We start from the raw sequence: 13477 nt of genomic DNA on the forward strand, positions 1-13477 counted from the left end.
AACAGAAATGATTCACTGTTTCAGTCCTGCAGTAAGTAGTACTGATCCAAAGTTGAATGAATGCATGGGGAAAAAAATCCCATCTAAATAAAGGACAGTCATTTTCAGTAAGTAAACATAAAAAGCAATTTTTAATCAAAATTTGTAACATTTGTTTTGGCTAATTATATTATTCTTATAACTATAAAAATAATTTAGAAGAAATGTTTACACTTTGAGATTTAATAAAAAGCTTAAAAATTCAATTTATATTAAAAAATTCAATCTATATAAACACTTCTGTTGCAGATAAGTATGATAGGCTGGTCAATAAAATGCTTGAAATATATATGATTAAAAGGTACCATCTTAAGATAAAATTCCATGGAAGTGAAACAAAAGAATTCAAGGCGGAAAAAAAAAAGATGTAAAATTTCTGCAATAATATTTACATTTCATTTGATACATTTAAGCTTGATTTAAAAGTTTTGTTTTTAAAATGCCAATATTTACAAAAAACCTCCAGAAATTACATGCTTTGCAATTATGATGAAAAATGGAGATATAAACTTAAACACATACAAGGAGATATATTGGTGGTTCAACATTTTGGGGGAGAGTATGCGAGCAAAAAAGTTTTGAAGACACTGACATAACAAATGTCTGAAAAGAGCTAGCTCATTAATAAGGAATGGTTAAATAAATAATGTATATTCATATACTGGAATATCAAGAAGGGTATGAAAAAGAATGATCTATATTCACTGATACTAAGATCTCCTCATATGGTTTCTAAAAAGTGCTTCTATTATTTTAAATTTACTATCATAAAGAGAACTGTGTTTTTGTTTTTAATAAGTAGGCTTTAACATTCTGGTTAAGGAAAAAAGTATACATCATCATGAAGGAGAAAAGATATCCACCAATCTCTTACAGTATCTCCAATTTTTAAGATTTCAAATCCTGGGATTAAAATGGAATAAACGAAGAGACAGAGGTAGTTTCTTTGGAAAAGTAATTTTCTTTGCAAAAACGGTAGAGGATTAAGAAATAGAAAAATGTTAGTTTTCTGAGATTCTCATACTGAACAGTTTATGACTATGGTTCTCCAATCTCCACATACTCCTGTTTTGTTAAAAATTTCCATTATATATTCGTCCTAGAAGTTAGAGAGAAGTACAGCATGGTTGGAGACTTTGCGTTAACCACAGTAATAAGAGTAGTAATAATTTATTGAGTGATGTGTGCCAGATGCTGTGTTAAGGGCTTTACATATATGAAATTAATCCTTACAATTGCCCTGTGAGATATCAGCCCCAATTTATCGACAAGGAAACTGAGGCACTGAGAGGTTCGATAACTCGACAGAGGTAATGCAGCTAGTAAATGACTGAGCTGGATTTCAGACTCAAGTAAGTCTGATTTTAACACTCGTATTCTTGATTATTCTTCCAAACTTACTGAATATCTAAGGCACTGTGTTGGCTGTGTGTATGTGCAGGAGGGAGGAAACAATGAAGATCAAGGAAATTCATGGAATTTTCTATCTACTACTATCACATTTGAGAGTTAAGAACTATACGTAGCTTAGTGGAAAGGAATGGAGGGAGGTATCAGGAGAGGAAAAGAGAACTTGGTTGAGTGCTTACTACTGAATGGGTGCTTTAATCTTCTCAGCACCCGATGACACAGATGGTGCTACTGCCAATTTTATAAATGTGACATCTGGAGCTCAGAGCAGCTAATTTCTTCTAAGGTCAATATAACTGATGTGTGAGAGCAGGGGCTGTCCACACCAGCAGGCTCTTGTTAGGAAACTACCCGTGCATCACAGATAAATAAGCCTGTGAAAAGGAAGAGCTTTTTGGAAACTTAATACTACTTACAGTTGAGACATATTTCACATCTATAACAACATAGATAACTTGTATAAATTTACCATGGGTAAATTTGACAGTATTAACAGTTGTCAATAAATTAAACTTGAAGTTTAATTTATTGGAAAGGATAAATTTTAACCACCTATGTTTTCTTTTCTGGTATAAAGTAAACCTATTTATTGTAATAAACTTACTACAGGAAAAAAATAAAGTTTTACAGTTATTCAAAAGATTTATAAATATGTAAGTCTTTTACTCAGAAGAAAATTTATTGAAATCCTAACTTACTGTCAATTGGTAATGCCATTTCTAGGCATATGTCTAATATCTGTATTTCTCCCCCACTTAAAAAATTATACAATTATAAAGTTTTACTCTCAAGATGTGTAAAGCCTTTAGCAGAAGCAATGCCGACAGATGCCCTGCGGGAATATCAACCCCATCAGCACCCCCTGTCAACCTCCGCCCTCGCTGCATGCAGCTACTGTTCTAAGTGCTTTTATGAGGGTTTCTCAACAGCCATACTAGTCAAGTGATAGTAGTGCTATTATCCCCTTGTAACAGATGAGGAAACTGAAGGAAGTGGAGGATAAGATCACAAAGCTAGAAATCACACCATGCGATCTGATGGCAAAGCCGATATTCAGAAACACCTTATCCTTGGCAAAACAAATATCTCAACTAAGCAAGGATCAGTATTTTCTTATGTAAAATGTTCTGGAAATGCCTGTTCAAGGCTGAAGCTTGTAAAAACAACGCTCTTTTGCCTTGCTTACATCTGGTAACCTTGTGATCCTCAAACTCTCAGAGGATCTACGGGAAACAATCCCACAAACTGCAGTGGAGTCTGTTTCCCAAACACTTTCATCTGTTGAAGTAGCTTTCAGAGGCAGCCTGTCAATCTCATCCATCTTTCATGGCTGCTGCCATTGTCAATCAAATCCTCTCACGATAGGCCCCATTCTCTTTTCACACAATTTCATTTTGAGTGTTTTCCCGTAGAACTTTTCTTATTTTTAAGTCCATGCATTCCACTGACAGCAATTACAAGACCTTCCCAGGAAAGAGCTGCTCTCGCCTGTTCTTACAGAGTCTCCTATGTCTTTACCTTTCATGGACACCATATTCCCCTATTGGGTAAGGGTGGCAATTCTCTGAAGATTTGTTTCTCTTTGAGTTGTTCTACCTCACTGTGCACACCAACCTCAATACTCAGGCCTTTTAAATTTTGATTGTAAAGAGATTTGATGCCATTTCAAATGTTTTTTCCAATCATTAAAAAAAAAACCCAACTGTAAAATTAGCATATCATAAAAATAAATGCCTACTTCTATGTAGATCATTTTATATACTGGAGATAAATCATCGTGGTACTGACAGAAACGGAAGTACTTAAATAATTTAATAATTCAATTAATTTTTCTCTTGTTAACATTCAAAGTAGAAACAACCAAATACTCTTTGCCTGGAGCTCTCAGCTTTCCCAGGGTGAGATCACTGTGCCCTGGCTTATTTCAGCCTGGTTTGGTGAAAGCTGGGAAGAGTTCTCTCTACGGTGGGACTCTGGAGGCTGCTGAGGCTCTGAGAGCGCTATCTCTCAGAAACCGACACCTGATGGTAGATACAGATTAGCCTCTTCACACTCTGTAAACTAACACAGGCACCTCTCCAATCTAAAAGCAAACATTCTTTGCACATTAGCAATAAGACACAATATGTAAAAGCTGAGCATAAAATATGTGGCTTGTTTTACATTATATATAAAAATGTCAGGTTATATCAATGAAGCTTTAAAATTTCAAAAACTTAACTTTTCTCATCAACTATACAATCAAGTTAAAAAGAGTACACATGCTCTATTTGCTTATAGAATGTTCCTCCTTTAACTCTACTTTATTGAAGATTAGAGAGAAAGAAAGAGAAAGAGAAGGCCTTCACAGCCTCCCATTTCCCCCTCCCTTTTAGCATCTTTCCTTAGGCCTGGGGCCTGGGTGGGGATGGGGCACTAACCCCACCTGGCACTAACCCACAGCTGAAGTTAAGCAGCCTACAGTTCTTCTAGCACTTCTCACCACAACTCTCTACAATCAGGTTTTTCTGCCCTCCACTCCAAAGAAATGGCTCTTTTCAAAGTCACAGTGAGTGACTTCTGTGTTGCCAAATAAAATGCTGAATTCTCAGTCTTCGGTGCACAGACCTATGAGCAGCAATTTGCATGAAGTCAATTCTCCCTCTTTGAGGCACTTTCTCCATTTGGACTCCGGGACCCAACTTGCTGCTTCTCCTTCCCCATGAACCATTTTTCCTGTGTCTCCTTGGTTTATTTTGCCTGAGCCTCTACATGCTTTTTCTCTTTTCTAAGTGATCGCAGTCAGACCCAGGACATAACTACCATCTATTATACATTGAGCATGCTCAAATTTGTATCTGCAGCCTGGATTTTGCTCTAAATGCCAGGCTCCTATATCTACTTGGCTACTCAACATCTCTACCCAATATCTAGCAGGTCTCTTAAAACTTACACGTCTAAAACCGAACTCTATTTCTCCCCATAATCTGTTCTCCCTGACGGTTCCCCGGCACAGGAAATTCAAACTCCATTCTTCTAGCTGCTCAGAGCAAAAATCACAATGTCTGCTCTGATTCTCAAAATCTCATGATTTTCTGTCATGCTTTATCATCTAACCCATCAACAGATCATGTTGGCGCTACCTTTAAAGTCTCCAGAACATTAGCAGTCCTCACTTCCTCCACCCCTTCTACCTACATCTAAGCCGTCCTCCACGCTCCCCTAAACTGTAGCAGGAGCCTCCCTGTTGGTTTGAATTTTCACCCTTGCCTCCTCACGGCATAATGAACCTTTTAAAACAATTCAGATAATACCACTCCTTTGCTCAAAACCTTCCAACAGTTGCCCATCTCATGCAGAGATAAAAATCCCATCCCTACCATTGCTGAAGGAGCTGCATGACCCACACTTGTATACCCTTGACCTCCCCTCCAACCAACCCTCCTCACCCTCATCCCACTTAGTGTCACCCACTCAGGACAAAACTGTTCTCAGCTCTGTTGTGAGAGTCTAACTCCAATTTCCTCTTGGCTTGCCTCTTTCTTTCACTTGATTCTCTGCTTAAATGTTACTCTATCAGAGAGGCCTCCTCCCTCCCAACATTCTCTTTCCCTTTTCCTGCTTTATATTTCTTAGCATCTGTCCCACGTGAAATATTTGTCTCTCTTCTGACAAGAATGCAGAGTAAATGAGAGAAGGGGCTTTGCTGATTCACTGCTGTATCTTCAGTGTTTAGGCCCACACCCTGAACTTAGAGGGGGCGGGTGGGTGGGAGGTGTGGCTTAATAAATATTTGTTGAAGGAATGAATAAATGACGCAGCTGAGAGAGAGAGTGTTCAGGTCAATGATTACTTTCTTTCCTTACTTTGGTGCATGGTAAATAATCTCCATGAGAATACACTGCTGACAAGACAGTGGCAATTTCAAAGCAGAAACAAAAAGTATAGAAGAGGAACAAATAACTAGACTATGGTTCCTACTCAAGGATGGTATAAGAATCACCTAGAACATTTAAAAAATACACAGGCCTAAGCCTAGCCCCTGAAGCATCTGATTTAAGAAATGAAGGTTGGGCTTCCCTGGTGGCGCAGTGGTTGAGAGTCCGCCTGCCGATGCAGGGGACACGGGTTCGTGCCCTGGTCCGGGAGGATCCCACATGCCGCGGAGCGGCTGGGCCCGTGAGCCATGGCTGCTGAGCCTGCGCGTCTGGAGCCTGTACTCCGCAACGGGAGAGGCCATAACAGTGAGAGGCCCACGTACCACAAAAAGGAAAAAAAAAAGAAATGAAGGTGGGGTCAGGGTAGCTGTATTTTTAAAAGTTCCCCAAGTGATTCTGATGTCCAATCCCTGTTAAAACCACTTATTCAAAGGAAGTGCCTCAAAAGGCATGTGGTACACTATGCAGTAAATAAAATAACACACATTTTTTTTTTTTTCAAACCCACATACCTGACTGGGGACTCAAAAATATAGATGTTTTTTGTTTCTTTTGGTCTTCATGTAAAAGCACTGCCTAAAAAACGAAATAGACTGGTTTACAAAGTCGAAAGGAACAGCATCCGAAACAGCCTGAAAACTGTAACTAAATCCAAGGAGAGCTGAAATTAGGCATGTGGGTGGCAGAACTTTGCAAGTTAATCAACAAGCAAGACACATCTGCAGGACCCCTTAAAGCACACCCGGTGAGCTGGTGCACAGCAAGCTCATCACAACCTGTGCCTCGGGCAGAGCAGAGGAGCCACGAGGATGGAGACAGGGAGGGCCTGGGGCAGCCCAGCACCTCCGAGCACCTGGCACAGAGCTGCTAGCACTCAGTAAGTGTTTGCAGGAGAGACAGAGGATGGGAGGGTTTCCTGCTCAGGCCTGAGCTAGGTTTACCTGAACAAATGTGCCAGTTGGTCTCAAAGGGCTAGGTGAAGAAGGGGATCCAAATACACAATCAGATTTAGACAGACCTGAGAAAGAAATCAGCACTTTTTGTTCCTACTTTAAATCCAAAGTAGTAGCCCTGTTTCAAACTTTCATAGAATGATTTTCTGTTGATATGACAGAAACTCTACTCAGTATACTGTGTGGACAAAATAATAACATATTGGAAGAAATGAGAGGGAGCAACATAATTTTTAGACAGAAAGAAGCTGATTATTTTTAATTGCTCTTGGAGGAAATTCACCATACTCTAGCCCCACTCCTCCCCTTTTTATTTTACTTTTATATTATGACTACTTGATTTAATGTGAAAACACTGCAGTCTGAAGAAACCAAGATTCTAGTGCTTTCCGTAGCTTTGATAATACCCCATCCCTGCCCCAGGATATCCCATCTCTCTTTGATTTGCTACTGCCCCCTAGGCAGCCAGAATCACCACTCTAACTACTTTTTTTTTTTTTTTAATTTTGGCCAGATCTTAGTTCCCCGACCACAGACTGGCCCACAGCAGTGAAAGTGCCCCGAGTCCTAACCACTGGACGGCCAGGGAATTCCCTGCTCTATTTTGAGAGATTCACTAGCAGGCAACTTAAAACTTGCTACTAGCTAGAAAGAAGAGATCATCCAAGCTGCGGGAGGACAGGGGCATTCCTTCACCACTCTTGTACCGAAGAGGAACGCAATGCTCCTGCTCTGAGTAAACACAACACCTGAGTTTTCTGAAGGGTAGCCTACAAAAGGAATTTTGGTGAGACTATATTACATCTTATCTATACCGTTTATAGTTTCCTCATCTGTAAACTGGAGATATCAATAATACCACATTTAATGGGGCTGTGGTGAAAATGAGATGAAATTATCCATCATAAGTGCTCAATGAATGTTAGCTATTGCTTTTAATTTCTTTTAAACATTTTACCTCTTATAATTATAAAAGAAGATCATTTTATTCTGGTATACATCCCTTGTTAGGGCAAAAAAGTTTGAATTTGAATTCCTTAGAAGTAGGACAAGCTGAAGCTGTAACTTTCATAAACATTTAAGTCCTATTTTAAAATCAATAATGAAAACAATTTAAAAATATATTTCTTTTCATATAAAGCTCATTTAAAAAAAATAAGGATAGCTGATCTAAAAAGTTTCTACCTTAAGAAAAAGAGATACTATATTGCTGATATCAATGATATCATAGAATGGAAGAGAGGTATTAGTGTTCCAGGAACAACAAGGACTAGAGTGAGTATTTTAAGGAAATTGTCAGTGCTGACATTTTTTATGCTGCACATAAACATCATTTACAATCGAGGACAAGAACAGGGTTACCACTTTAATCAAAAACATTATTTCTCAGGGTTTCATTTCCATGCTAATCAAATTTCATCCACTTTCACAGGTTTGTTCTGAGAAAAGAAAGTGAGAGCATATAAACTGCTTTGTAAACCATAACTTATCCCCCCACACACAAAGAACGCTTACTCTTAACAGTCTGTTAAAAAGATGCCCATAACGGACACTTCACCCATTTAATAGAAAAAGTGGATTAAGATCTGACAACTCAAAGGGGCAAGATCTGTGGATGATTTTCAACTATGGACTGATAGTATCAATATATTTTTCCTCATCATAAGAATAATCATGCTCACTGCAGAAAATTATTAAAATGATGAAATGCAAAGACAATCCGCTGCAGGTAGAGGCACCACTAACTGTGTAACCCTTCTACTTCTAGTCCCCTTTCTAGGCCTGTGCGCACATGTATTTAAACAACAATACAAGCGGCTCCTGCACGAACTGTATGGTGTCCTGAGATCACTCCCCCATGGCCCTGCAGCGCTTCCATTTCAAAAGTGCACACACTGAGTAGCAAAGCTCAAGTGGTAGCTTGTTTTCTGGTCACTTAGGTTACATTTTTTAGGTACTGGGGATTACCAGGTCTTCGATTCACTGATAATCTTATCAGAAAAGTCAACCAAATGACTCTGATAAGCCTCTCAAAAAACCAGCAATAAGTGTTCAAGACATAGAGAGGATCAGAAGTAAAGGCAGGAGAGGTGGGTTCACCTTCTTAAAAACAAAATCTTTTCCAGTAAATAGATCTGTTAAAGAAATAAATATAAATAAAATAGTTAAGAACTCTAAAAAAGAGATTTCCCTTGAGATGTGAGTGCGAACATCAAGGTGTGATGGGTGTGCATACCTGAAGAGCCTTTAAACTGTGGGCATTCCTTTTTAATATGCCCTTCTCTTCCACAAATAAAACAACGTTTTTCTCTTAAGTCTTTGTCGTCTTGTCTCTTCCATTTTTCCACTGGTGGCCTGAGAATTTTCTCTCTCCCCAGGTCAACAGCTGCTCTCACTGGCTTGGCTTTCTGAAGTGTGCACTGCATGGGCTTATCTTCTTTTGTTGATACCTCCCTCTCTGTGTACTTGTTTTGAATTTCTTTGTCTTCTTTGCTTCTTTTCTCTTTGTTCTCGGGGTATCTTTGGTTCAGTGTATCTTCCTGATCTCGCCGTCGCCTCACTCTGTAGAAGATATAATATTAGTAGGAAAAATCTGAACAAAAACCTAAATAAATTCCTAAGACCACTTCAGGTTTAGGAGACAACCAGATATAGGCGGCATCAGAGGGAAAAACAAGAATTTAACAATTTAAGTTCATCTTCTCTATTAAGAAGCAACCTCAGGGCTTAAGGGTGTAGTTTTTTTCATTTTCACAAGTACTCTAGTGCTGCAAAACCAGTTTTTGCAACTAGTGGAACTCCTTAATATAATACCTACTCTGATACTGATGCAATGATACTCAAATTATCCTTGGAGTGATTTCTTAAACCTTTCTGGCCCATGAGCATTCTTTACCAGCACTGGAAACTTGAGACATGAAACTTTAGGTTCACAAGGAAACAATGGTTATAAGGAGATTTATGTTCTTAAACTGTCAAAATTATTTCTTCCTTGACCTACATGATCAGTGACTATTATCTGAATAAAAATAAAGTACTAAATAAGAGCCTTGAATTCCAGATGGTGACTTATTCTAAGTGGCAAGTTTTTAAATGAGAATATTATCGTCCAGTTAAAAATACCACCACCACCCCAAAATAAGAATGTGTCCCAAGCAAGCAACCTAACCTAACCTAACCCGCTCTGCCCTCCTGCAATCATTATCATAAGAAAGCATGGGGCCCAAACTGAGTAGGTCACCATAGCAATTATTAAGTACACCCCAGTTATTGTACACAGAAGTGTAATTGAGATCCTAAAAAAAAAAAAAACCCATTTTACTTTTCATTGACTGAAATGATTCTGAACTCCTCACTGCTGTAAAAGGGAAGAATTTCAGTTTCCTCTTTTGTTCTTATATCCCTGTTGGAGAGTGTGATAACCAAATGATCAAGTGATGATTAGGGCTGTGCCCCAAATTAGGAAAGGTGACGGGGCCTGGAAGACTGTCTCCTGTACACCCTAGTTAATCCTAGTCATCTGCACTTAAAGCCATGTTTTAAATCACTTCATTTTCATGGTAAAAAAAAGCTCAAATTTATCTGAGAACTGCTGGATTTAATACAAGTTTATTTTGTTACAAGAGAACCTCATTTAAAAACTGGTACAGCAAGAAAACAAAAACAAAACCACCCCTTTTGAATATCTGCTTACCTTCTCCTCATAGGACAGTCCTTCATGAAGTGTCCAATTTTCCCACAAATTCGGCAACATCTATCATTTGGGGCCAGCTCGCCTTCAGTTAGCACATCTGGATCAAAAAAGTACTCCTAGCAGAATATAAATACATAAAAATCTGAACTATTAATATGAGATCCAAACACAAAAACTAACCAATATCAATCAGGAATCTCACTGACATACCAACATCGATATATTAATTTTAATAGTTATTATTATATTGCTTAATTCCAAAATCAAAACCATTAAGAGGTCTAATTCAGGATAGGCTTACCTAAATTCATTTTTGTTTATTACTATTCGTCATGCAGGACACTGTTTAACCATAAAGGTAGCTTGTTCCCTTCCACACTTCTGAACAAAAGCATTACACATCCCTGTGAGTCAGCTTCCTAGGACTTGGGAGAAGCTGAGGCCAGGTACAAAGACTTCATTTTCTCATAAAATGAAAAGGCTAAAACCTAAAAAGAAAGAAGCTACGTGCTGTTGCTTTGTTGTGGCTTCTGAAGGAAAATATCAGAGGAAAGGAAAGACAATGGTCTGGACTCTAGCCTCTTTGCCACCAAAATTAAGGTGGGTACCAGCAGAAGTGGCATCACCTGGGAGCTTGCAGGACATACAGTCTTGGGCCCCACTCCAGACCTCCTGAATCAGAACCTACATTTTAACAAAATCCCCAGGTGATTTGTTTGAACAAGTTTCAAAAGCACTGGTGTAGAAGACCACCACAGCAGTATCTAGCAAAAAATAGATGTAGAGATGTAATCAAATGCTGAACATGCTTATACACCCAATAACTTAAGGTTCATTTAAAAAGTCTTTATTAAGAAAATTAATGCAGGAAAAAAACCCCTTTGTTTTTAACATAAAACTCTCTAGTTCCTAACCCCTTCCCATTTTCTCTCACTGACATGAATTTTTATAATGCAGTTTTGTTTTGTTTTTAATGAGTGTGGTTCCATAAAAACCTGATTATTAGGTTATATGAGAACAGACAGATCTTTAGCACAGGCAGCACTGACTCTCTCTTGTCCCATTAAGGGATTTATTACTCTTTGCAAGCAGACTGGAAAAATCTAGACGTCATATGAGGGGGTGGGGGATGTCCTTAGATATGTGCAAACTGGGTTTGCAGAGGCTGGTATGGAGCTGAATGCTTGGTGGAACAGCAGTGCCACCAATGTGTGTTACCGACGAAAAGCAGCAGCAACAAAATTATTAATTTTCCCACCCAAACTCCACTTCCGGCTATCTCTTCCTGTTCTCCTGATAAATGGCTTCAAAACAGGGATGTTTATTAAAAGGTTTTTATCTTGGCTAGACTCACCAAACTTCCAGAGTATTTAGATTACTATTGAAGTAATGTATACAAATTAGGTGCTTAAATGGCTTTTAGAATTGGTTTTTTGTATTTCCAAAACTTACCATTTTTGAGGGGTAGTCCTTTGGAAATCCTTTGACTGGAATACCAAATACTCTTCTCCCATTTATAAATGCTTTCATTATAAAATTTGTCACTAAGGAGAAAAGAGTAAAGGCTCAATTGGAGGGATTAAAAGTAAAAGAGATGGCATTAATATTTATAAACGAAGTAATAACTTACTTTTCCTTGATAATCCAGCTCCAAGATTATGATTCAAATCAAATGGATCTAAGTAAAGAAAATTAATGAAAACATAAAAAGATAATCAAATAGGAAATACCAGTATTCATACATTAAGTGAGGTCTATATAACAAGAAGAAAGTGTTACATACTTTATCATTAATAAAAGTATTAAATGACTGCCTTTTTAATGAGTTTTAAGTCTATAATACAACTAAGTAATATATATATATATATTCCTAAATATAAGGCAAGTTTTCCCACAAAAGTATCCATCAGAAAAGAGGGTATTGCTTTATATTTGAATCCTTAAAGAGTCCTTCATATTATGAGAAGGTGCTTCATTTTGAACAACAAAATACTGTTTGGAGAAGACGTATTAGTCTGATATTACCTAATCATGCTAGTTTTAGAGGCATATAGAAGTCACAAATATATTTAAAACATTTTAGTACTGAATGCTCCTGCTAATTAACAGCCTTTAAAACATCATTTTAGAAAATAATTTATCATGAAGCTCATAAAACATAAGATAAATGAAAACACACACAGACACACACACCTGTCCCAGTAGCATACCAATGGCTATCTGGATCTCCATTTCCAGTAAAAGCTTTATATAAAGACTCCTGGGACTTCCCTGGTGGTGCAGTGGTTAGGAATCTGCCTGCCAATGCAGGGGACACGGGTTCAATCCCTGGTCCGGGAAGATCCCACATGCTGAGGAGCAACTAAGCCCGTGTACCACAACTACTAAGCCTGTGCTCTACAGCCCGAGAGCCACAACTACTGAAGCCCACGTGCCTATAGCCTATTCTCCGCAATAAGAGAAGCCACTGCAATGAAAAGCCCGTACACCTCAACGAAGAGTAGCCCCCGCTCGCCACAATTAAAGCCTGCATGCGCAACGAAGACCCAATGCAGCCAAAAAAAAGACTCCTGTATGATCTTTTTTTTTAATCAAATGGCTTGTGTTAGAATTTTATTTATTCATTTATTTATTTATTTATTGGCTGTGTTGGGTCTTTGTTGCTGTGCGCAGACTTTCTCTAGTTGTGGCGAGCGGAGGCTACTCTTCGTTTCAGTGCACGGACTTCTCTTTGCGGTGGCTTCTCTTTGTTGCGGAGCATGGGCTCTAGGTGTGTGGGCTTCAGTAGCTGTGGCGCATGGGCTTAGTTGTTCCGCGGCATGTGGGATCTTCCCTGACCAGGGCTCAAAACCGTGTCCCCTGCATTGGCAGGTGGATTCTTAACCACTGCGCCACCAGGGAAGTCCCTCCCACATGATCTGAAATGTCTGCATCTCAAATATCTTAGATAGGTATATAAACATGATGTATCTGAAATATTATTTGTTAGATGATCCAAAAAGTGGTAGAAATGATGAAAAAAATGCTGATGTCAAAGATGTATGTGAGATCTGAATAAACTGGTTCATGAAATAAATTCAGGTAAAGCACTATTTCTAAGTCAAAATACTATTTTATATTGGATTTAAAATAAAAATATACAGAATAATTCACAATTTAAACATTATGTATAGATATTTAATTATTTCCAATAAATGTCCAGAAACATATTCAAGAAAGCAAAGGAAAAAATAAACCCAAAACCTTTTTTGGGGATCATCTCATTAAGAAAATGGAGGATGTATATGGTACATACAAAAGGAGTAAAGGGGGCTTCCCTGGTGGCACAGTGGTTGAGAGTCCGCCTGCCGATGCAGGGGATACGGGTTTGTGCCCCGGTCAGGGAGGATCCCACATGCCACGGAGCGGCTGGGCCCGTGAGCCATGGCCGCTGAGCCTGCGCGTCCGGAGCCTGTGCTCCGCAA

At 38.6% G+C, this 13477-nt stretch overlaps 1 protein-coding gene across 9 annotated transcripts in view; it reads right to left on the reverse strand.

Moving 5' to 3' along the window:
• The window catches only part of TUT7 (terminal uridylyl transferase 7), a 78768-nt gene that overhangs the window by 17030 nt on the left and 48261 nt on the right, over nt 1–13477 (reverse strand). For 5 of the 9 annotated variants that reach the window (XM_070045766.1, XM_070045767.1, XM_030832849.3 and 2 more), the window contains 6 exons: nt 11644–11691; nt 11466–11557; nt 10014–10129; nt 8556–8881; nt 6308–6384; nt 5879–5942 (listed from right to left, as the gene is read on the reverse strand). In XM_070045766.1, coding sequence (XP_069901867.1) covers nt 5879–5942; nt 6308–6384; nt 8556–8881; nt 10014–10129; nt 11466–11557; nt 11644–11691 — 723 coding nt within the window. The other 4 variants (XM_070045771.1, XM_070045770.1, XM_070045768.1 and 1 more) reach the window with 3 other exon arrangements.

This window comes from Globicephala melas, chromosome 6 (assembly GCF_963455315.2).
Source record: "Globicephala melas chromosome 6, mGloMel1.2, whole genome shotgun sequence".
In the NCBI taxonomy this organism is placed as follows: domain Eukaryota; kingdom Metazoa; phylum Chordata; class Mammalia; order Artiodactyla; family Delphinidae; genus Globicephala; species Globicephala melas.